The 24,781-nt window shown below is 36.8% G+C and overlaps 1 protein-coding gene across 1 annotated transcript in view; it reads right to left on the minus strand.

The window, feature by feature from the left end:
- LOC131786990 (arf-GAP with GTPase, ANK repeat and PH domain-containing protein 1) overlaps nucleotides 1-24,332 on the minus strand; it is a 296,718-nt gene extending 272,386 nt beyond the window's left edge. The window contains exon 1 of the mRNA XM_066173618.1: nucleotides 24,216-24,332. Coding sequence (XP_066029715.1) covers nucleotides 24,216-24,261 — 46 coding nt within the window. The 5' untranslated portion in view covers nucleotides 24,262-24,332. The remainder of the gene's footprint in view (nucleotides 1-24,215) is intronic.
- Between the last annotated feature and the right edge of the window lie 449 nt (nucleotides 24,333-24,781).

A 24,781-nucleotide genomic window follows, 5' to 3' on the forward strand; every position in this document is an offset into this window, starting at 1 on the left:
CTTTTCCACATGCTATTATACTATAACAAATATGGCAAGAGGGGATCAAGTCCTCTCTTCAACATGATAAATGTTGTACTCGGTAATGAAACAGGAAGATCTTTTCATCGTCTCGTCACGAACGTGTAACGAAGGAACAAGCTTTTCGCAAGGTCTCAAAATCCTCAACCGTTTCATAAGCATTAAAAGAAGGAAACAAAACCAAAATTCTAAAATTATCCACAGGCTTACAGAGGATTTCCAATAACCTCTCTCCACCCATTTTAACTCGCTTTACCTCCTCTCCCCAAAACTAGAGTTTGTAAACGAATTAAATTTTACTAACATACCTCACTGATAACGAAGTACCTCGATCCTCTAAAAAATAAGTTAGAGTCAGATCTGACCAAAGGAGGTTTTCAGAATGAATAAGAAAACAGCAAGCCAAGGAATAGTGATAGAGAATAAACACATCACTATCAAGAGTCGAAATTAGCTTTCAAAATGTCTGACATATGATATCTATAGATGTCGTAAGACGTTTTGACTGCAGGAACAGGAACAACAAGTAAGCTACGCTAGACCTGTACGTCGTTAATTCAAAGAAAGTTCCGTATCTATGTGAACCCAAATCGCTGGCAAAACAGCTTCGTCTGGAGAATCAAAATCTGAATATCAAATAAATGAAGATGAATAGTTTCTAAAACCTTCAATGCAGTTTTGAAAGCTTTTATTGTTTATAGGAGAAGTTATATCACAGAAGAAGGAAATTTAACTGGCTTAGAAAACATTTCAAAATTGAAATACGAGGTATCTTTTTTAATGTTTTTAATTTTGGTTCATAAAAATTTTCTTCTTTTCCTTAAAAAATTTCTTTAGTCGATTTTTCATTTGGTAATAATTTTTTCTTTGAAAAGTTATGGCAGCGTGATCTAAGGTGTTAAGACACTCATCAGAACAAAGAGTGCGACATTGTGGAGAATTATGTAAATGTCTGAAAATGTGAGAGGTCCTATCATTGATCAAGTGCTCATGTACGCGTGTGGATAAATGTCGAGGGGTTTCGCCGACATAGCAGGCATTAGAGCCCACACATAAAAACTTGTAAACCACACACGTACGGAGCCCACGAGGGATAGGGTCTTTCACACCAAACACATCCCCTATTTTAAAAGATGAAAAAAGCAATTTTATACCGTTGTTGTTACAATAACACTAAGGAAATTGCCGAACCCTTTTTTGTGTGACAAAAGCAAAAGGGCCGATGTAAGATAAATTAAAATAAAAGTTTGTAGTAGTGTCTGAAACGGAGACCGGGGATCGCAGTCATCACGGTGAGCGTGAGATACCGATTGACAACCCTTGAACCAGATAGGCTGGAAAAAAATTCTTTTTAAGGATTTCAGTGAGTTTTCAGATGTCTTCGTGAAAACCACGTTGTTGATCTTGTAAGCTCTATCAACAAGAGTGTGAATGAGACCCAGTTTGTAGGGATCAGGTATAAAGCTAAAATAATTAGTCAACAGGCCCGTAAAGGTTTTCTTACAGTCAGCACTTAATCACCAACTTTATCATGTTAATGTAATAATTTCTTAATTAAGACTTTATTTTCTTGCATGGTAGGTCATAAGTAAAGCAAACCTGCTGAACAGAACTTCAAGAGTACCGTCATAAATTCGACGGTGTAATTTTTTGAAACTAATACAGTTGTAATCTCATATCTTAAGTTAAAATATTCTCATGAATAAGACATTTATTGACAGCCTCACGTTCACTATCTCACAGGCGGGATCATAAAGGAAGTAATTAGAGTATGTTAATTTGAGTGCGGCTGAACCGAAACTATAGATGGATCATACACCTGATGTGCGTTAATTTGGACTAAGGCCGTTACTCAATCGTAGTCAAACTGCAAAATACTATCAGAGATGAGCTATTTCCTTGATCATAGAATTTAATTTTTTAAAAGCTGTTGGTTAGTACCTAAGAATAAATGATATTAAACGGGAAAAATGATCCAGCCGACAAAACTTTAGAAAATAAAATAACGCGGCGACGTTTATTTCTTTTGATCTACCGCTGCATTTGTATTTAATTTAACTCCAACTCCGGTTGATAGTATATTGATAGGTAGTATTCTCTCCTCGTGATGATTCCGATTTTTTGATTCTTGCCATTTGAAAACTCTAAGTTCTAAGTTTTATTTTTGAGACCCTATCGAGTGTTCCCCATTCTATCTAATTTCTCTCTTAGTTATTTGTGCAGTTGCTGGTTAGGCTATCTCAGTCATCATCCTCGATTATTTTTTTTCCACTCAGAGAGAAAGAAAACTGAATGGAATCTCACTAATCGTTGCACTTGTATCGCTATTTTGTTTTTCTAAAAGCGACAAAATGCATTGCTTTTCACTCTAGTCGTTTAGATGTCTCTACCGTTTCTATCGTTAGTCAATTGCAACTCTTATATGAGTCTACTCGTCTACGTTCAGCCAGAACTCGATTCAGGGACTGGAGTGTAAAAACCACATTGCAGATCCCAGATCATATAATATCCAAAGACAGTACGCGATATTCAAAGCGTAGTACTTGAAGGTGTTTTTGGCTCCTACAGTCTTTTGTTTTGTTTGAGACGATTTTGTCCAGGAGTTTTTGGTGTTCATTTACATAATTTACATGAACGAATCCAAACTTTTAAAGGCTGTATTTTAAACGTATGGAAATACACATAATTATATTGCCTTACTTCTCTCGAATGAAGGGGGGGGTGGGGGAGCATGATAAATAGAGAATAATACCTGACGCGCGTAGATATGGAATTTCTCTTCGAGTGTTTAACTCGATAGCTGAGATGTCAAGTTAAACACAAGAAGAAAAATTCCATATCTACAAGCAAACCATGTATTATGTTGTTTATCATATAAACACAATAGCCCTTTACTGGGAAGAAAAGCCTACTTCATTAAGGAATGAAAGTAATGAATCGACAATCCTCGAATAACAATCGAAGAGTGCGTTGGCACTGATCTCTTTAGAATGGAAAAGATGGGCTTGAATCACAAAAAAAAACAAACAATGGTTTCGTAATTTTCAATTTAAAAAATTCTCATTTATGGACTTTGTCCTTTACAGACAAGAAGAGTCTTTCAGGATAAACCGGCTGCTTGGCTATATCAACACACGTAAAAAATACGATATTTTTTCGCGTGTGTTGTTTACGACGGGCTTGTTCTTTAGGGCTGGAAATCCATGTATAACACCCGAAGTTTATGTGATAATAAGGGAGTTATTGAAGCCCGGAAATACAGAACTTTGGAGTACTCTCTCAATGCACGGTCACTCACTCCTGGCCGGTTTCGATGAACTTGTGGAAAATTTGGGAAAAAAAGTTCTCTATTATTACTTTGTAAAATATATTTCTAACAATTACACGTAGGTGTATATAACGACACACATCGTGTTTAGACTATAAAACATGGACTTTAATCTAGAAACTATTATGATCACTTCAATTCTTTTTAAAACTGCGGAAGTCCTTACTTCTGTTTGCCAATCAATCCGAAACGTAGACATCATAAAACCCAGTTGCCCATAAACTACGAAGCTTAGGGACGGACATGTTGAGGATATATATATATATTATTTGCATATAGTTGGCGTTCGTCATGCTAGGATTATATAGTCGGCATTTCCAAATGCTAAAAGACATGCGAGGAAATATTCTGCATGGTTTTAACTTTACGTCACTAGTGTTCTTGGACCACACAGGATTATGCACTACACTCATTAAATATAATTATTAAACTTCTAGGTTAGAGCTTAGGTGATACCCTTCCGATAAGACTATTCAAGGCCGATAGTACAGAGCTGCGGCGGATATCTCAGATCTCTCTATTTTTCCGCTTATTTTTTACCCATTGGTCTGTAACGTTGGTGCTTCATCACACTCTCTGATGGACGATTCCGTCTTATTGTTACCCATCTTCCTCGGAGTGGGTTGACATTGTTGGCGGGAAGACACTATGTGAGTTGTTGAATCTGAGGGGTTAAGAAGATGAATTTTTGCCGACAAAACTTTAGAAAATAAAATAACATGGCGCGCGTAGATATGGAATTTCTCTTTGAGTTGAGCACGAGAAGAGAAATTCAATTTACAAGCAACCCGGTTTTTTTTTGGTTGAAGATAACAACAATAGCCTCTCCTAGGAAGAAAATTCCGACTTTTTGAATGAAAATAAGTGAATCCATCCTTGAAAATCTAGAGTGCGTTGGCGCCTTTCTCTGTAGAAAAAACCAAAAAATATTAATGAATTGGTTATCGGCTAAAATCAAGTGGGTCGTATATTTTCTGATTGCAAGCAGCTGCATTATTGTGTTTATTTTTTGAGACCCTTATCATCGGCCAGTGTGTTCACCATTCTATCTATTTTCTCTTAGTTATCTGAGTTGCTGAATCTATCTCAGTCATCATCCTCGATTTTTTTTTTTTTTCCACTCAGAGAGAAAGAAAACTGAATGGAAGCTCACTAATCGATTTTGCACTTGTATCGCTATAAAGGAGTTTTCTAAAAGCGACAAAATGCAGAACTTTGGAGTACTTTTGCATTTTTATCGTTTACCCTGTTTCTACCGTTTCTATCGCTAGTCAATTGCAAACCTGAGTCTACTCGTCTACGTTCAGCCAGAACTCGATTCGGAAGCGTATCGCCTAACTATATTGCAAATCCCACGATCATATAAAATCCAAAGACAGTACGCGATATTCAAACTGTAGTGCTCATGAACACTTTTTTTGGCTCCGCACTTCAGTCTTTTGTTTTTTGTTTGAGACGATTTTGTTTCAGAGTTTTTGTGTTCGAAATTTACATCATTTACATAAACGTTGTCCATAAAATTTTTTGAAGGCTGTATTTTAAACGTATGGAAAATATATATACATAATGAGGCAATTCAAGTGAGGAATGATGATTGCCTTAAGTATTGCCTTACTTTCTCTCGAATGGGGTGGGGGGGGGGGGAGCATTTGCTAAATAGAGAATAATACATGGGGTGGGGGGTTGGGGAGATCAATAAATAGAACTATACATGGGCGCGCGTAGATGGTTTTGGAATTTCTCTTTTTTGAGCACGAGAAGAGAAATTCCATTTTTAACTTACAACCCTGTTTTATTTTGTTATCATATAAACACAATAGCCCTTTTTTGGAAGAAAAGCCGACTTCATTAATGAATGAAAATAAGTGAATCAACCTCCTCGAATAACGATTTAGAGTGCGTTGGCGCAATGACAACGCAAGATGGAAAAATGCATTGAATCTTTTGACAACAAAAAAACAATGGTCGTAATTTTCAAATTTTAAAAATTCTCATCGGTTGACTAGTTCTCCTTTCCGACAGAAAAGTCTTTTGATAAAAGTCGTCCACCCAAATAACCCCATAGCATCGGCATGAAATCTTCCAAAATAATCGATTTTCATTCTCAGCCAAGAAGAAATGCTGATTCGTCTTCCTCTCAAGCTTTGCGAAGCTCAACTCCCATGTTCTAGAGGCCTTTAAGGGCCTTTTGCCAAGCCGGATATCAAAGCCACTGAATACGCAACTTTCGTTTTTTTTTTCAGTATATTGCCATTTTTCTTCCCCTTCTAGGAAAGTTTGAACCTCATTGTCTGTCAGCGATACGGATTTTTTTTAGTGTTTTCACATGGGCCGGATATCAGCCACCATAAAGGATGAATTTAGCCATACGAAATAAGAACTTTGGAGTACTCTCTCAATGCTCGAAATCGCTCACCTGCCGGTTTCGATGAACTTGTGGAAACCTAGAAAAAGTCCTCTATTGAGCTTTTTTTCGTATATAAATATACATATATTTCACACGTGACAAACCGACACATAATATTCAGTGAAAAGATAAAAATTCATCTAAAGCTTTAATTGCTCACGCACTTCAAAATATTTGCAGGGTTTTAACGAAGTCGTTATGTGTTCTTGAACCAACAGCAAGCACTAAACTAAAAATGTAATTACAAACTTCTAACGAGTCTAGGACTGAGGTGATATCCTTTCGATAAGAATTCAGGGCCGTTTCAGAGCTGCGCATATATTCAAATTTTATTTTTCGCAAGCATAAATGTTAGAAATGGTCTCTTTTTTTAAACATTGATCTTCTTTGCTCTGATTACCTGATCTAATACACTGAACTATAAGACTCGTATATTGATGGTTTTGTTAGAAAGTTCCTTTTTTTTGAACTAATCAGCCGGAAGAACTAGACTCCCTATTTGTTATGAGGGGTTAAGGACAATGAATTGTTTACTCATCTCACCGTTTGGAAGATTTTTCCCTCCTGTTTCCAAAAAGCAATACAACTTACGATAATGTGGTCGAGAATTTTTGACAACATATCGAAGAATAGCGAAAACGCTCGTAAAATGCAAATTTAAAAAAATCGGTTAACTAGTTACTTGTCCGTAATAAAACAATTTGATAAGAAGTCGTCCACCCAGCCGGTTAACCCAAATTCATCGGCCTGAAACCTGCATGTTTTAAATGACATAAAACTACCGTCAATGTCATACCTGCTTGGAACCCACAATGAGCGTTTATTTCTGTAAAGTGAATGAATTTCGATTAGCAGTTTTGCCATTCGTCTTCCTTCAAGCTTTTGCGAAGCTCACTCCCATGTTCTAGATCCCCACTGCAACGTCATATTAAATGTTTCACTTCGTCGCGCAAAGAGTGCTAGAGATGATCGCTTCGCTAGGGTTATTGCCTTTGTGCCTTTACATGGCCGGATATCAGACCGAGCATAAAAATGAAATTAGACATACGAAGATTCAATTACTTTCAATATCCACAACAATTCAGAAATTTTACTCTTACATGATCGATAAAGTCTATAGATTCAATACTTATTCTGAGGTTTCTTGCTTTTTGATATAAATATACATAGTTTCTCTAGCATGACAAATGCCGATAGCGATAATATTCAGTGAAAAGTTTGAAAAGGAAATGATCCAAAGCTATAAGGCTCACGAAATACATTAACCGAGTGGTTTTATGACTTTACGTCTTTTATGACTTGACCAACAGCATGCACTAACTAAAATGTAATTACAAAGATCTGACAATTTCTAGGCCCTGACCGGTTCTATCTCTTTCGATAAGAATGGACAGGGCCGTGTCACGCTCCAGCAAGGACTGCACTGATAGTACTTAAATTTTTTCCGTCATAATGTTAGCAAATGGTCTGTAACGAGTTGAGTCTCTCATCAACTTTTCCTGATGGACCGAACAGCCGCAGTCGCGTTACCAGTCTTCGTCACTGGCTTGCGCGAACCACGGGGCGAAGACTTTCAGTTTTTATGTTGTTTTTCTGGCAATTACGAGTTTACCTGTTTGGGCCTGATCTCGATAACCTGCTGTGGTACGCTTTTTCGTTTTCTAAGCCAGTTAAATTTCCTTCTTCTGTGATAGACATTCTCCATCCAAACAATAAAAGCTTTCAAACTTGCATTGAAAGATTAGAAACTATTCATCTTCATTTATTTGATATTCAGATATGTATGCTCCAGACGAAGCTGTTTTGCCAGCGATTTGGGTTCACATAGGATACGGAACTTTCTGTGAATTCACGACGTAAGGTGTTCTAGCGTAGCTTACTTGTTGTTCCTGTTCCTGCAGTCAAAACGTCTTACGACAAGTCTTATAGATTATCATATGTCAACACATTTTGAAAGCTAATTTCGACTCTTGATAGTGATGTGTTTATCTCTATCACTATACTTGGCTTGCTGTTTGTTATTAAAGTCTGAAAAACCCTCCTTTGGTCAGATCTGACTCTAACTTTATTTTAAGAGGATCGAGGTACTTCGTTATCAGTGAGGGTATGTTAGTTAAAATTTAATTTCGTTTACAAACTCTAGTTTTGGGAGAGGAGGTTAAAGCGAGGTAAAATGGGTGGAGAGAGGAATTGGAAATCCTCTGTAAGCCTGTGAGAAAATTTTAGAATTTTGGTTTTGTGTTCCTTCTTTTAATGGCTTATGAAACGGTTGAGGATTATGAGACCGTTGCGAAAAGCTTGTTACTTCGTTACACGTTCGTGCCGAGACGATGAAAAGATCTTCCTGTGTCATTACCGAGTAAAACATTTATCATGTTGAAGAGAGGAAATTGATCCCCTCTTGCCATATTTGTTAATAGTATAATAGCATGTGGAAGAAAGTTTCTAAAAGTTAGATTGTTTCTTTTGATGCCTATAAATGATGATGCTCTACCTCCCAGGGTCAGTAGTCTTCTACTTCAGTGATGTAATTTCCTCGTAAAAACCAAAAGCTTTCAAACATTCATTCAAGGATTTTTAGAAGAAACTATTTATTTCCAAGCGTTTGATGTGCTTATGTTGCTTCTCGCTATTTAGCTGGTTTTGTAGGTGGATTTACGACGATACAGGACTTTAAAAACACTAAAAACGCCGAAGTTCAGGCGGATACTTTTATCTATAATGCCTGTTTAGCTGCTCTTAAAAAACGTCGTTTTCCTTTCAGCTATTATTTGTCAATCAGTCGGAAAAAAAAAACGAAATTGGAGTTCTAATAGTGATAAGTTTAGTCTGAATTGCACTCTTCCTCAGGCATGTCTGCTTTCTTTTTATTTGAAAACCGCCTCTTCCGCATGTGACTTAAACTCAATTAGTTGAAAGGATAGAAACAATTTCGTTAGCAGTGTGAGGCAAGTTCAAAATATTCTTAAGATTCGTTCGCAAATTCTGCGTTCGATGTGATGAGGAAAAATGAATCAATATGGACGGAAATATGTCATTGATAATATTAATAATCGTTTAACGCGACGAAAATGATCTCTTTCTCTAGTGGGTTACCTATGATATTGACGAAGGAAGAAATTTATCGGAAGCGAGAATAGACAATGATAAAAACTTTCTGGGGGTGTAGGAAAATAAAATATTAAAAAGAGGCTTTTACTTTAAAAATGTTTAATATTTCAACCCATTCTAAAGTTAAGGGTCTTTGAAATGTTCAAGGCGGTAACAACAACAACCGTATTTCTAAAAGCCGGCACCGAGAAGAGGAGCAGGTCTGTATACTCAGTCTTTCTACTCTTATTTAGGAAGATCTCTGAAATTTTTTGTTGCCGTCTGTTTTTTGAGGCTTTAAATTGCGTTCAAGCAATGGAGATCACTGGTGGCAAAGCTTTCCGATTATTCAGTGAATATCGAAAAAAGTTTTAGATTCATATTTATCGAAATAAAAAAAAGCTGAACAGGATGAATGATTAAAATTCCGGATAGGAATCTCGCATAAAGAAACATGAGGAATCAGTTTAAGTCAATTGGACGAAACTTAGTTCTTCACAAACACGTTAAAGATGCGGTTAAAAAGCAATATTTGACATATATTCTTTTATTGATAATATTGAAGTCATCTGTCATTTTATCTCAAATTGCACTGTTTTTCTGTTATTTTATGGCAGCTAACAGAGCTCGGAGAAAATGCAGCCTTTCTCCTCAGCTTCTCAGTGTATTCCATGGCTTGTGGTCCTCATTCATCGAACTGTCTGGGCCAATTCTCATCTTTAATATCATCACCATTGCCTGTTTTTTGTGAAAGAAGAAGCGGCAGCTACAAGCGGCGGACGTACATATTGATCATCCATCTGGCGATAGTCGAAATCTCTGGGTGGGCGCAGTCTCTGGGCCGATACAGATTGAAATCAGAGTAGCGAGGTTCTGTCCTCAATGGTAGTACCAGACGAGAGACTACTTGGTCTCGTCATATATCTTTTGCATTTGTACATTTTATTCTCGTTCACTTCCCTTACAAATCTTATTGCTATTTCTTAGAACGGCTCCACGCAACATTTTTGTCCATTCAGGCATAGCTTTGTGAGGAAATGGGTCATAGAGGGCCCATAATTATTGTTCATTTGGGTTAATACCTATTAGTTGAGAGAAGCTGCTCAAATAAAAAATTGTTTTATGGGGGAAATTGTTGATGAAGTGGTAATGCTTACTTACTTGTATATCTTATTTTATTGAGTTTGCTTATTTTCTATCTGTGTATCTTACATCCTCATTATCTAGCTAAGTACGATGTAGTCGTCATCCTTCAATTTCCGTTCCTAGGTCCAAAAGAGAAAGAAAACTGACGGGTACTGCGCTTATCGTCTCAATTGTATCTTTACTTTGTTCTCTACCAGCCGATGATAATGCAGGGTGTGCGTCACCTTTCCTTCACTTGTTTTATGAATTTTCATATTCATATGGGCTGTGACAGTTTTATTTTTAGGCAAATTCACTTGTAAATCCTATAATTTACTCTCTTCGGATTTGCCAGGATTCAGAGGAAAGGTTTATTACAACTAGTGTACAGGGTCCCAGACCTTTCTGGTATCGCACACGCAAACCTGCCACTTCGAAAACCTTAGTAGAGCGGAGATTGATTGTAGGAAAAAAACTATATGTAAAAGTTTTTCTTTTTAAATAACGTAAACTTCTTAGCCGAGTAACATGCATTTCCATTCATGGCGTTTTTGTGATTATGAGAGTAGACTCGAAGGATTTAGAAACGGTACAAACATCTAAATGATTTAAAATGAAAAGCGATTGCATGCTTGTCGCTTCTAGAAACCTACCACCAACGATATAAGTGGAACGATTAGTGAGCTTCCGATCAGTTAGGTTTTTCTTTGTGTGGAACGAAAAAATCATCGAGGAATCTTCAAATAGCCCAGTATAAAAAATCGGCATTATTATGAGGAGAGAATGACTTTCTCTTTCCCATTGGAGTTATCTTAAATTAAGTAAAAACGCACCGATAGATCTAAAGAAATCATGTCACCGTGTTATTTATTTTCACAAAGTTTTGTCGGCTGGGTCACTTTTTCTCTTTAATATTTTATTATTCTCAGGTACTAACCGACAGCTTTTAAAGATTCAACTTTAGGATCTAGGAAATAAGCTGCATTTCCTATAGTAGTTTGCAGTTTATCATGATGTACGATAAAGTACGAGAGCTTCGTTCCAAATTAATTCAGTACAGTTGTGTGTTACGCTTTCATCCAAGAATTTCGGGTTCAGCTGCACTCAACTTAATATACTTCTAATTACGATCCCGCCTGTGGGGAACAGTGAAAACGCAAGGCTGTCAATAAATGTCTTACTCCATGAAAGTATTTTTATTTAAGATATGAGAATTCAAACTGTATAGTTTATAAAACAAATAAGGACTGTCTAACTCATGATTACACTTTTGAAGTCTTGTTCAGTATGTTTGCTTTACTTATGAAACTACCTTGTAAGAGAATAAAGTCTTTAATTGAGAAATGATTACCAACTTTCAACAAAGCAATCTTTATGTAACTCCATACTAATAGATGCACTGTCTTTAGCACCGCTTTAAAGATTTCTGCTTCGTAAAACTTCTACCCATTATCTTGCGACTTACATAACTGGAAATAACATCCACAGCTGTAATTAATAACCTGAGTTAAGTTAGGAAATTTCTTGAACTGAATATAATAAGGAACCAAGTTTACAGGAGAAGTTATTTTTAATAAAAGAAATGACTAGTTCAGTGCAGATATAAGAATGTAAATCCACCAGAGAAGTTTTTAAAGGAAAGAGAGAATTTTTTGGGACCATTCGTAATTACTAACACTAAACAAAATGCCTCGTATTTGAGTTTTGAAATGTTTTCTCAGCCACCTTAAATTGCCTTCTTCTGTAAAATAACTGCTCCTGTAAACACCAAAAGCTTTTAACATTCCATTCAAGGTTTCTAGAAAACTATTCCTTTCCATTCATTTAATATTCAGGTATTAATTCTCCAGACAAAGCTGTTTTGCCGGCGATTTGGATCACTTCGAGACGGAACTTTCTTTTAATTAACGACGTACAGGTGTAATTTAGCTCACCTATTGTACCTATTCATGACGAGTTTTTATTCCTAAATTTGTATTTATTTGTTAATGAAACATCCTGGGATTTGAGGGCAGACACCACCAGGCAAACACATCATCGACGGGAAATTACCAGTCAACGGAACGTGCACTTACTATAAATGATTCAGTTCATGTTGGTTGGTCATCTCAAGAAGAGAATTATTTTTCTAATGAAACAAACATGGCTTTTTCATCACAATTGTACATGGTTTACGTTATATTAAATCTGCAAAGGAAAAAATATGAACGATCGAGACAATTAAATTTTATTATTTCGCGATTCATACTCAAATTAGTGTTTATAAGAAAAACGCACAGTCTAAAATGAACCAACACCCTAAGAGAGATAGAACCAAATTAAAAAAGGAAAGGTTCTGCCTTCAGATAACAACAGCCCAAGTAGGACTACCCGTGGGAAACAGAACCAGGTGAAAAATAGGAAAGGTTCTTCCCTCCGATAACAAAAGCCCAAATAGGACTAACTACCAAGAGAGAAAGAACTAGTTGAACCGGGTGACAAAATCGGGGACTAAAAGTTTAAAAAAAATGAAGATTCTTCCTTCACGGAGATAAGACAGTAGTTAAGGACTGACGAGCTCTCGCATCTTCCGTCTTAGAGGGACGTTGTCGATTCTCTCCAAAACGTCTTACAGAGATTGAATATTTGGGCTTCAAGAGAATCAGAAACTGGCATTTTGTCGCGAGTTTTATAATGATTTAGCGAACGACAAAAAGATACCTATTTCTTTGATCCGCGAGGCGATCAGAGCTCAGCTGTTTTGTTGTGAATACATTGGCACCAGTGTCACGCAAGCGTGGGAGCGAGGCACACGATCCGCACGAACAAAATCAATCAAGCTTCGGCGTCCGACGAAAAACTTCACTACTGTTGTTTATTCATAATATGTTTTCATACAGGCCTCAAAATTTGGGATTGTTGGGTTGCTTTAGCCCTTCCATAGTGACTACGATGAAAATTAGGCATTTTTTGGAGTCTTATACCTTAAAATCGAGTTTAGGAATGGTCGAAAGAACCTTCTTGGAGAGCGAGGTTTGCGTATACATTACACTTTCTGTTTTGTTCACCTTTCGGGCATACCTCCACCCATTACACAATAGCAGGTTTCTATCCTTTGGTTGAGAAAGATCGAATCTCACATCCGACGGAAGGTTAATCTGTTCTAATCTGTCATATTGGTAAGATATTTAGCATGTAACATGGTAGGTATGACAAGAGAGCACTCTCGTGTTCTAAAATCCTCCCAAAAATTTAGGACATGCTTATAGGAGGGCCAGTCTCAGCCAAAGCTCTCAACATTTTCTTTTGTCTCATGAAATACAAAATAACTGAACTCGGACAACCTGTTCTAACCTTTCTTTCACGCACCGCTCAATAGTTTTCCGCTTTGGTTTGTACAGTCACACAGAAAGTAAAATTCCAGTTCAGACAAGTGTGATATGTAGTTGAAAAGGATCAAATAAAGAGTAATATTGAGTTTTTATCAATTTTTTTGACGAACCGCTCCGTACTTTTTCCGTTGCCCAGGACTTTCACCTTTGCAAAATCACTCAATAGTTGAAACTCAAGCTCGGAGAAGTGACGAAATGGAAGAGGATCATGCGTCAAAAAAAATATTCAAAAAAATTAATAGATAATATTGATAATAAAAAAACAGATACATGTTTTCAGGGTTGAGGAGAGCACGTGGGTCCATCGTGCATTTAACAATTGCGATCGCGAACTTTTCGAAAAGCTCTAAGAAGGTGTCACTTTATTTTTGGCAATGGACGGGAGAAATGGACGATAATTAAATCCCTGAAACATCCACACAATGGAAAATAAAAATAGAATTTTAATCATGCACTAAATATTTTCCCTTCAGATCAAATGAATGTGTAGGCAGCTTTCAAAAACTGCTCTGTCACTTGTTTTCAGGGTAACTTTCCCATCAAAAGCATGGAAAGACGGCTATGCGTGTTTTATGCGACGCGTATCTTGTCAACGAAAAAGTGATACTCAGCAGTTATCGAGATCAGGCCCAAACAGGTAAACTCGTAATTGCCAGAAAAGGTTACATAGAAACTGAGAGTATTCGCCCCCTGGTTCGCGCAAGCGAGTGACAGATCTCTTGCGCGCGCGTTTTCACGATCAAAGATGTACCAGAGAGAATGTCGTTACTCATTTGCAGCGCTAGCATTGGACACAAAATTTACGTACTTCCTACGGCAGTCCTTGCTGGAGCGTGACCACTGACCGCCTGTCCATTCTCAGAGAGAGCAGAACCGGTTAGGCCATAGCATTACCAAGCAGCGTAATGACGGAGTTAATATCTCATATGACATTGACGGTAGTTTTTATGTCAGGATTATTTTTATGCAGGTTTCATGCCGATGCTATTCGGGTTATCCTGCTGGGTGGACGACTTCTTATCAAATTGTTTTATTACGGACAACTAACTAGTTAACCGATATTTTTAAAATTCGCATTTTACGAGCGTTTTTCATCGTATGTTGTCAAAAGATTTCCTCGACCACTTATCGTTGCGTTGTATTGCGTTTGGTGGAAACAGGAGGGAAAAATCATTAAATGAGGCAAAAAAATGTTGCCATTGCAACCACATATATAAATAGGGAGTCTGAAGTTAAAAAAAGGCAGATTAGTTCAAAAAAGAAACTTCTAACAAAACCATCAATATACGAGTCTTATAGTTCAGTGTATTAGATCAGGTAATTCAGAGCAAAGAATATCAATGTTGTTAAAAAGAGCAAATTATCTTGCCGAAATTAAAATCTTACTGTAAATTTCACAAGAAAGGCTTCAAGAAACACTCCGTCCATAGGCTTCTTTTTATGGGCAACTGGGTTTATGATGTCTACGTTTCGGATTGATTGACAAACAGATGTAAGACTCCTGCAGTTTTCAAGAATTGAAGTGCGTGATCAATAGAAGTGTTAAGATGAGAGTTTATGTTTACAGTCTAAACACGGTCTAAACACGGTTGTGTTGTTATATACACGTGTGTATTGTTAAGAAATATACTTTACAAAAGCAATGAAGAACTTCTTACTAAGTTTCCACAAGTTCATCGAAACCGGCCAGGGTGAGCGATCGTGCATTGAAAGAGTACTCCAAAGTTCTGCATTTCCGGCTTAAATAACTCCTTTACTCACATAAACTGCGGTGTTATACGGGGATTCCGGCCCCGAGAAAAGCCGTAACAACACACGTGAAGAAACATCGTATTTTTTCACGTGTGTTGATATAGCTAATCAGCTGCTTATACGTCACTCGCCTTTGGCACCACTCGGTCAGGTTGATGAATGAACGGCAAAGCCTTCACGATTCTCATTACAAGTTGTTTGTTAGAGCTTTCTTGAATTATGGTGGCTAAAACACTAAAAAATCCGTATCGCTGACAGACAATGAGGTTCAAACTTTCTTAGAAGGGGAAGAAAACCAATATACTAATAGAAAACCGAAAGTTGCGTATTCAGTGGCTTTGGTGTCAGCATTTCTCTCGGCTGAGAATGAAAATCGACAACTGGAAGATTTGCCACTGGCCGATTTTGGCCGTTTACCTGGAAGACCTCTTCTGTCGGAAAGGAGAAAGTCAATGAATGAGAATTTTGTAAATTGAAAATTACGACCATTGTTGTTTTTGTAATCATGATTCAACGCATTTTTCCATCTTAAGAGTCAGCGCCAAGGCACTTTACGATTGTTATTCGAGGATTGTTGATTCACCTATTTTCATTCCTTAATGAAGTCGGCTTTTCTTCCTAGTAAAGGGCTATTGTGTTTATATGATAAACAAAATAAAACATGGTTGCTTGTAGATGTGGAATTTCTCTTCTCGTGCTCAACGCGAAGAGAAATTCCATATCTACGTGCGCCCATGTATTATTCTCTATTTATCACGCTCCCCCACTCCCCACCCCATTCTAGAGAAAGTAAGGCTGCAATATAATCATAATTCCTCACTTCAATTGCCTCATTATGTATGTATATTTTCGTGCGTTTAAAATACAGCCTTCAAAAGTTTGGATTCGTCTATGTAAATTATGTAAATGAACACAAAAACTCCGGGACAACGGTCTCAAAGAAAGACTGTAGGAGCCAAAAACACCTTCAAGCACTACGCTTTGAATATCGCGTACTGTCTTTGGATTTATATGATCTGGGATCTGCAATATGGTTAGGCGATACGCTCCAGTCTTCGAATCGAGTTCTGGCTGAACGTAGACGAGTAGACTCATATAAGAGTTGCAATTGACTAACGATAGAAACATCTAAACGACTAGAATGAAAAGCAATGCATTTTGTCGCTTTTAGAAAACTCAATAGCGATACAAGTGCAACAATTAGTGAGCTTCCATTCAGTTTACTTTCTCTCTGAGTGAAAAAAAAATAATCGAGGATGATGACTGAGATACCCTAACCAGCAACTGCACAGATAACTAAGAGGGAAATTAGATAGAATGGGGAACACACGATAGGGTCTCAAAAATAAACACATAACTGCAGCTGCTTGCCATCAGAGGTATAAGAACCACCACTTTGAATGTAGTCGATAACCAAATTATAAATATTGGTGGGTTTTATTGCTACAGGGAAAGGCAGAACGTCGAGTTTTCAAATGGCAAGTATCAAAAATCGGAATCATCATGAGGAAAGAAGACTACCTTTATCAACCGGAGTTGGAGTTAAATTAAATACAAATGCAGCGGTAGATCAAAAGAAATAAACGTCGCCGTGTTATTTTATTTTCTAAAGTTTTGTCGGCTGGATCATTTTCCCCGTTTAATATTATATATTCTTAGGTACTAAGCAACAGCTTTTAAAAAAGTAAACTCTATATCAAGGATATAGCTCATCTCTGATAGTATTTTGCAGTTTGACCACGATAGAGTAACTGACTTGTTCCAAATTAACGCAAATCAGGTGTATGCTTCCATACAAAATTCGGTTCAGCTGCAGTCAAATTAACATACCCTACTTACTTCCTTTATGATCCCGCCTGTGAGATAGTTAACGTGAGACTGTCAATAAATGTCTTATTCATGAGAATATTTTTAACTTAAGATATGAGATTACAACTGTATTAGTTTCAAAAAATTACACCGTCGAATTTATGACGATACTCTTGAAGTTCTGTTCAGTAGGTTTGCTTTACTTATGACCTACCTTGCAAGAAAATAAAGTCTTTAATTAAGAAATTATTACATTAACATGATAAAGTTGGTGATTAAGTGTTGACTGAAAGAAAACCTTTACGGGCCTGTTGACTAATTACTTTAGCTTTATACCTTATCCCTACAAACTGGGTCTCATTCGCACTCTTGTTGATAGAGCCTACAAGATCAACAACACATGGTTGGGTTTCCACGAAGACATCTAGAAACTCACTGAAATCCTTAAAAAGAATTTTTTTCCAGCCAATCTGGTTCAAGGGTTGTCAATCGGTATCTCACGCTCACCGTGATGAGCAATCCCCCCGCGGTCTCCGTTTCAGACACTACTACAAACTTTTATTTTAAATTACCTTACATTGGCTCTTTTTCTTTTGTCACGCAAAAAAGGGTTCGCCAATTTGCTAAGTGTTATTGTAACAACATCGATGTAAAGTTAGATGTAAAGTTTGGGGCGAAAGACCCTATCCCTCGTGGGCTCCGAACGTGTGTGGTTTACAAGTTTTTATGTGAGGGCTCTAACGCCTGATGTGTCGGCGAAACCCCTCGACATTTATCCACACGCGTACAAGAGCACTTGATAGGACCTCTCACATTTTCAGACATTTACATGATTCTCCACAATGTCGCACTCTTTGTTCTGATGAGTGTCTTAACACCTTAGATCACGCTGCCACAACTTTTCAACTTAAAATCAAAGAAAAAATTATCACCAAATGAAAATCGACTCAAGAAGTTTTTTAAGGAAAAAAAGAAAATATTGTGAACCGAAATTAAAAAAATGTAAAATATGCCTCGTATGTCAATTTTGAAATGTTTTTTTAAGCCAGTTAAATTTCCTTCTTTAGTGATATAACTTCTCCTATAAACACCAAAAGCTTTCAAAACTGCATTCAAGGTTTCTAGAAACTATTCATCTTCATTTATTTGATATTCAGATATTGATTCTCCAGAAGAAGCTGTTTTGCCGGCGATTTGGGTTCACATAGATACGGAACTTTCTTTGAATTAACGACGTACAGGTGTAGTGTAGCTTACTTGTTGTTCCTGTTCAGCTGCAGTCAAAACGTCTAACGACATCTAAAGATATCATATGTCACACATTTGGAAAGCTAATTTCGAGTCTTGATAGTGGTGTGTTTATTCTCCATCACTTTTCCTTGGCTTGTTGTTTTCTTATTCATTCTGAAAACCGCCTTTGGTCAAATCTTTAGAGGATCCAGGTGAGGTATGTTAGTAAAATTTAATTCGTTTACAAACTCTAGTTTTGGGGAGAGGAGGTAAAGCGAGTTAAAATGGGTGGAGAGAAGTTATGGAAAATCCTCTGTAAGCCTGTGGAAAATTTGAGAATTTTGGTTTTGTTTCCTTCTTTTAATGCTTATGAAACGGTTGAGGATTTTCAGACCTTGCGAAAAGCTTGTTCCTTCGTTACACGTTCGTGACGAGACGATGAAAAGATCTTCCTGTTTCATTACCGAGTACAACATTTATCATGTTGAAGAGAGGACTTGATCTCCTCTTGCCATCTTTGTTATCGTATTACAGCATGTGGAAAAGTTTTTAGAATGTTAGATTGTTTCTTTTGATGCCTATAAATGATGATGCTTACCTCCCTTACTTCTGCTTCAATGACATAATTTTTCCCGTAAAAACCTAAAGCTTATTATTTAACTATTTATTTCCACTCGTTTGATGTGCTTATGTTGATTCTCTATATTTAGCTGTTTTGTAGGTGGATTTACGACGATACAGGACTTTAAACACACTAAAAATCGCGAAGTTCAGGCGGATACTTTTATCTGTAATGCCTGTTTAGCTGCTCTAAAAACGTCGTTTTCCTTTCAGCTATTATCTGTCAATCATTCGGAAAGACTAAATTGGAGTTCTAAAAGTGATAAGTTTAGTCTTCATTGCACTATTTCTCAGCATGCTGCTTTCTTTTCCATTTGAAAACTGCCCTTTCTGCATTTGACTTAAACTCCATTCGTTAAAGGATAGAAACACTTTCGCTATCAGTGAGGCACGTTCAAAATATTCTTAAGATTGGTTTGCAAATTCTACCTTCGGTGAGATGAGCAAAACTGAATCAATATAGACGGAAATATGTCATTGATAATCTTTATAATCGTAACGGGACGAGACAGATATCTTTCTCACGCTTGTTGCTTATGATATTGACAAAGGAAGAAATTTATCCAAAGCGAGAAAGGACAATGATTAAACTTCTGAGTGTGGCAAATAAAACATAAGAGATGTTTTTGCTGTTAAAAATGTTATTTATATTTCACCGTACCTACAGTTAATTTTTTAAGGCGGCATCAACAACAATCGTATTTCTAATAGCAGCTCTGAGGAGAGGAGCAGGTCATTCTACTGTATTTCCGGAAGATTTATAAATGTTTTTGTTGTCTTCTTTTTTTGGAGGCTATAAGTTTTCTTCTGAGAAAGCAATTCGTTTTCATCGAAAAAAAAAAAAAAGGAAGAGGCTGATCATGATTAAATTTCCGGATATGAATCTCGCATAAAGAAACATGAGGATCAGTTTAAGTCGACGGTCGAAACTTAGTTGGTCAAAACACGTTAAAAAACATGAAAAACAATATTTGATATATTTCTTTATTGAGAATATTGATTTCATATTTCATTTTATCTCTAACTGCACTGTTTTTCTGTTATTTTCATAGCAGCTAACAGAGCTCAGAGGAAATGCAGTCTTTTTACTCAGCTTCGCAGTGTATTCCATGGCTTGTGGTCCTCATCATCGAATGTCTGGCCATTGTCATCCTTAATATCATCACCATTGTTGTCTTTGTGAAGAAGAAGCGTCAGCTACAGCGGCGGAGTACATATTTAATCATCCATCTGGCGATAGTCGATCTCTTAGTGGGCGCAGTCTCTGGGCCGCTACGGATTAAATACAGAATGGCGTTATACTGTCCGCCTTGGAAGTTCAGACGAGATACTATTTGGTCTAATGGTTTATATTTTGCATTTTTACATTTATTCTCGTTCGCCTCCTTTACAAATCTTATTGCCATTTCCTTAGAACGGCTACACGCAACATTTTGTCCATTAAGGCATCGCTTTGTGAGGAAATGGGTTTATAGAGCCATAATTATTGTCATTTGGTTAATACCTATTTGTAGAGAAGTCGCTCAAATTTTCTTATGGGAAATTGCTGATCTACTGGTAATTAATACTTACTTGTATCTCCCATTTTATACAGTTTATCTGTTTGTTATCTGTGTATCTTACATCCTCATTATTATCAAAGTACGATGTAGTCGTCATCCTCAAATCCATTCTAGGTCCAAAAGAGAAAGAAAACTGACGGGTACTGCGCTTATCGTCTCAATTGTATCTTTACTTTGTTTTCTACCAGCGATGATATATCTAGCGTGTCTTCACCTTTCCTTCACTCGTTTTATGAATGTTCATATTTATATGGCTGTGTCAGTTTTATGTTTAGGCAATTCACTTGTAAATCCTATAATTTACTCTCTTCGGATGCCAGGATTCAGAGAAGGTTTATTACAACTAGTGTACAGGGTCCCAGACCTTTCTCGTATCGCCCCGGCAAACCTGCCAGTTCGAAACCTTAGTAGAGCGTAGATTAATGGTAGGAAAACTATATATAAAAGTTTTCTTTTAAATAACTTAAACTTCTTAGTCGAGTAACATGCATTTCCATTTCATTTTTTGGTGATATGAGAATAGACTCGAAGGATAGAAACGATACAAACATCTAAATGATTAAAATGAAAAGCGATGCATCTTGTCGCTTCTAGAAAACTACACAACGATATAAGTGGAACGATTAGTGAGCTTCCGGTTAGTTAGAATTTTCTTTGTGTGGAACGAAAAAATCATCGAGGAATCTTCAAATAGCCAGTATAAAAAAATCGGAATTATTATGAGGAGAGAATACTTTCTTTTCCCATTGGAGTTACTCTTAAATTAAGTAAAAACGCACCGATAGATCTAAAGAAATAAATGTCACCGTGTTATTCTATTTTCAAAAGTTTTGTCGGCTGGGTCACTTTTCCTCTTTAATATTATATATTCTCAGGTACTAACCGACAGCTTTTAAAGATTCAACTTTAGGATCTAGGAAATAGCTCATTTCCGATAGTATTTTGCAGTTTATCATGATGTACGATAAAGTAGAGAGCTTCGTCCAAATTAATTCAATACAGTGTGTGTACGCTTTCATCCAAAATTTCGGTTCAGCTGCACTCAACTTAATATGCTCTAATTACGATCCCGCCTGTGGGACAGTGAAACGCAAGGCTGTCAATAAATGTCTTACTCATGAAAGTATTTTTAATTTAAGATATGAGATTACAACTGTATTAGTTTTAAAACAATAAGACTGTCTAATTTATAATTACACTTTTGAAGTCTTGTCCAGTATGTTTGCTTTACTTATGACCTACCTTGTAAGAGAATAAAGTCTTTAATTGAGAAATTATTACCAACTTTCAACAAAGCAATCTTTATGTAACTCCATACTATAGATGCACTGTCTTTATCACCGCTTTAAAGATTTCTGTTCGTAAAACTTCTACCCATTTATCTTGCGAATACATAACTGAAAATAACATCCACAGCTGTAATTAATAACCTGAGTTAAGTTAGGCAATTTCTTGAACTGAATATAATAAGGAACCAAGTTTACAGAAGAAGTTTATTTTTAATAAAAGAAAATGACTAGTTCAGTGCAGATATAAGAATGTAAAATCGACCAGAGAAGTTTTTTAAAGGAAAAGAGAGAATTTTGTGGACCACTCATAAGTACTAACACTAAAAAATGCCTCGTATTTGAGTTTTGAAATGTTTTCTCAGCCACTTAAATTGCCTTCTTCTGTAAAATAACTTCTCCTGTAAACACCAAAAGCTTTTAACATTCCATTCAAGGTTTCTAGAAACTATTCCTGTCCATTCATTTAATATTCAGATATTAATTCTCCAGACAAAGCTGTTTTGCCGGCGATTTGGGTTCACTTCGAGACGGAACTTTCTTTTAATTAACGACGTACAGGTGTAATTTAGCTTACCTATTGTTCCTATTCATGACGAGTTTTTTATTCCTAAATTTGTTATTTATTTGTTAATGAAACATCCATGGGATTTGAGGGCAGACACCACCAAGGCAAACACATCATCGACGGAAAAATTACCAGTCAACGGAACGTGCACTTACTATAAATGATTCAGTTAAGATTGGTTGGTCATCTCAAGAAGAGAATTATTTTTTCTAATGAAACAAAAATGGCTTTTTCATCACAATTTTACATGGTTTACGTTATATTAAATCTGCAAAGGAAAAAACTATGAACGATCGAGACAAGTAAATTTTATTATTTCGCGATTCATACTCAAAATTAGTTTGTTATAAGATAAAAACGCACAGTCTAAAATGAACCAACACCCTAAGAGAGATAGACCCAAATTAAAAAAGGAAAGGTTCTGCCTTCAGATAACAACAGCCCAAGTAGGGTTGACTACCCGTGGGAGACAGAACCAGGTGAAAAAGGAAAGGTTCTTCCCTCCGATAACAACAGCCCAAATAGGACTGACTACCCAAGAGAGAAAGAAATAGTTGAACCGGGTGACAAAATCGGGGAATTAAAAGTTTAAGAAAATGAAGGTTCTTCCCTTACGGAGATAAGACAGTTAATTAAGGACTGACGAGCTCTCGAATCTTCCGTCTAAGGGGGATGTTGTCGATTCTCTTCAAAACGTCTTACAGAGATTGCATATTTGGGCTTCCAGAGAATCAGTAACTGGCATTTTTGTCGCGAGTTTAATAATGACTTGGCGAACGACAAAAAGATACCTATTTCTTTGATCCGCGAGGCGATCAGAACTCAGCTGTTTTGTTGTGAATATATTGGCACCAGTGTCACGCAAGCGTGGGAGCGAGGCACACGATTCGCACGAACAAAACCAATCAAGCTTCGGCGTCCGACGAAAAACTTCACTACTGTTGTTTATTCATAATATGTTTTAATACAAGGCCTCAAAATTTGGGATTGTTGGGTTGCTTTAGCCCTTCCTTAGTGACTACGATGAAAATTAGGCATTTTTGGAGTCTTATACCTTAAAATCGAGTTAAGGAATTGGTCGAAAAAACCTTTCAGGAGAGCGAGGTTTGCGTATGCATTACACTTTCTGTTTTGTTCACCTTTCGGGCATACCTCCACTCATTACACAATAGCAGGTTTCTATCCTTTGGTTGGGAAAGATCTAATCTCACATCCGACGGAAGGTTAATCTCTTCTAATCTTTCAGATGTTTAAGATAATTAGCATGGAACATTTGAATTATGACACGAGAGCACTCTCTTGTTCTAAAATCCTGCCAAAAATTTAGGACATGCTTATAGGAGGGCCAGTCTCAGCCAAAGCTCTCAACATTTTCTTTTGTCTCATGAAATACAAAATAACTGAACTCGGACAACCTGTTCTAACCTTTCTTTCACGCACCGCTCAATAGTTTTCCGCTTTTGGTTTGTACAGTCACACAGAAAGTAAAATTCCAGTTCAGACAAGTGTGATATGTAGTTGAAAAAGGATCAAATAAAGAGTAATATTGAGTTTTTATCAATTTTTTTGACGAACCGCTCCGTACTTTTTCCGTTGCCCAGACTTTCACCTTTGCAAAATCACTCAATAACTGAAACTCAAGCTCGGACAATTAACGAAATGGAAGAGGGTCATACGTCAAAAAAAAATTAAAAAAAAATAATAGATAATATTGATCATACAAAAACAGATACATGTATTCAGGGTTGAGGAGAGCACGTTGGTCCATCGTGCATTTAACAATCGCGATCGCGAGCTTTTCGAAAAGCTCCAAGAAGGTGTCACTTTATTTTTGGCAATGGACGGGAGAAATGGACGATAATTAAATCCCTGAAACATCCACACAATGGAAAATAAAAATAGAATTTTAATCATGCACTAAATATTTTCCCTTCGGATCAAATGGATGTTTAGGTAGCTTTCTGATCGAGGTTTTCGCTAGTCTTCGATATGAACAGTAAGAAAAATTATGGAACGAACATCAACTAAGTTATGCTTATATTTACCTGGGAAAAGTCGTCTTCCACAACGGTGTATAAGTAAACATTTCATCTCCTTAACCCCTCAGATTCAACAACATCAACATAGTGTCTTCCGCCCCGCAATATCAAGACACTCCGAGGAAGACTGGTAACGAAAGGCTGTATCGGTCCATCAGGAAAGTTTGATGAAGCACTCAACTCTTACAGACCATTTCTAACATTTATGAGCGTAAAAATAGAAGGATTTGAGATATCAGTGCGCAGCTCTGTGATAACGGCCCTGATATTCTTATCGAAAGGATATCACCTCAGTCCTAGACTCGTTAGAAGTTTGTAATTACATTTATTTAGTTAGTGCATGCTGTTGGTCAAGAACACTAACGACGTAAACATAAAACCACTACAAATATCTTCGTGAGCCTTATAGCTTTGGAATTTCCTTTTCTTCTTTTCACTGATATATTATGTAGTCGGCATTTGTCATGCTAGAGAAACATATGTATATTTATATCAACGAAAGAAACCTCAGCTAAGTATTGAATCTTCGATGAGACTTTTCGGTATGTGCAAGTAAATTTCTGAAATTGTTG

This window comes from Pocillopora verrucosa, chromosome 10 (genome assembly GCF_036669915.1).
Source record: "Pocillopora verrucosa isolate sample1 chromosome 10, ASM3666991v2, whole genome shotgun sequence".
Taxonomy (NCBI): domain Eukaryota; kingdom Metazoa; phylum Cnidaria; class Anthozoa; order Scleractinia; family Pocilloporidae; genus Pocillopora; species Pocillopora verrucosa.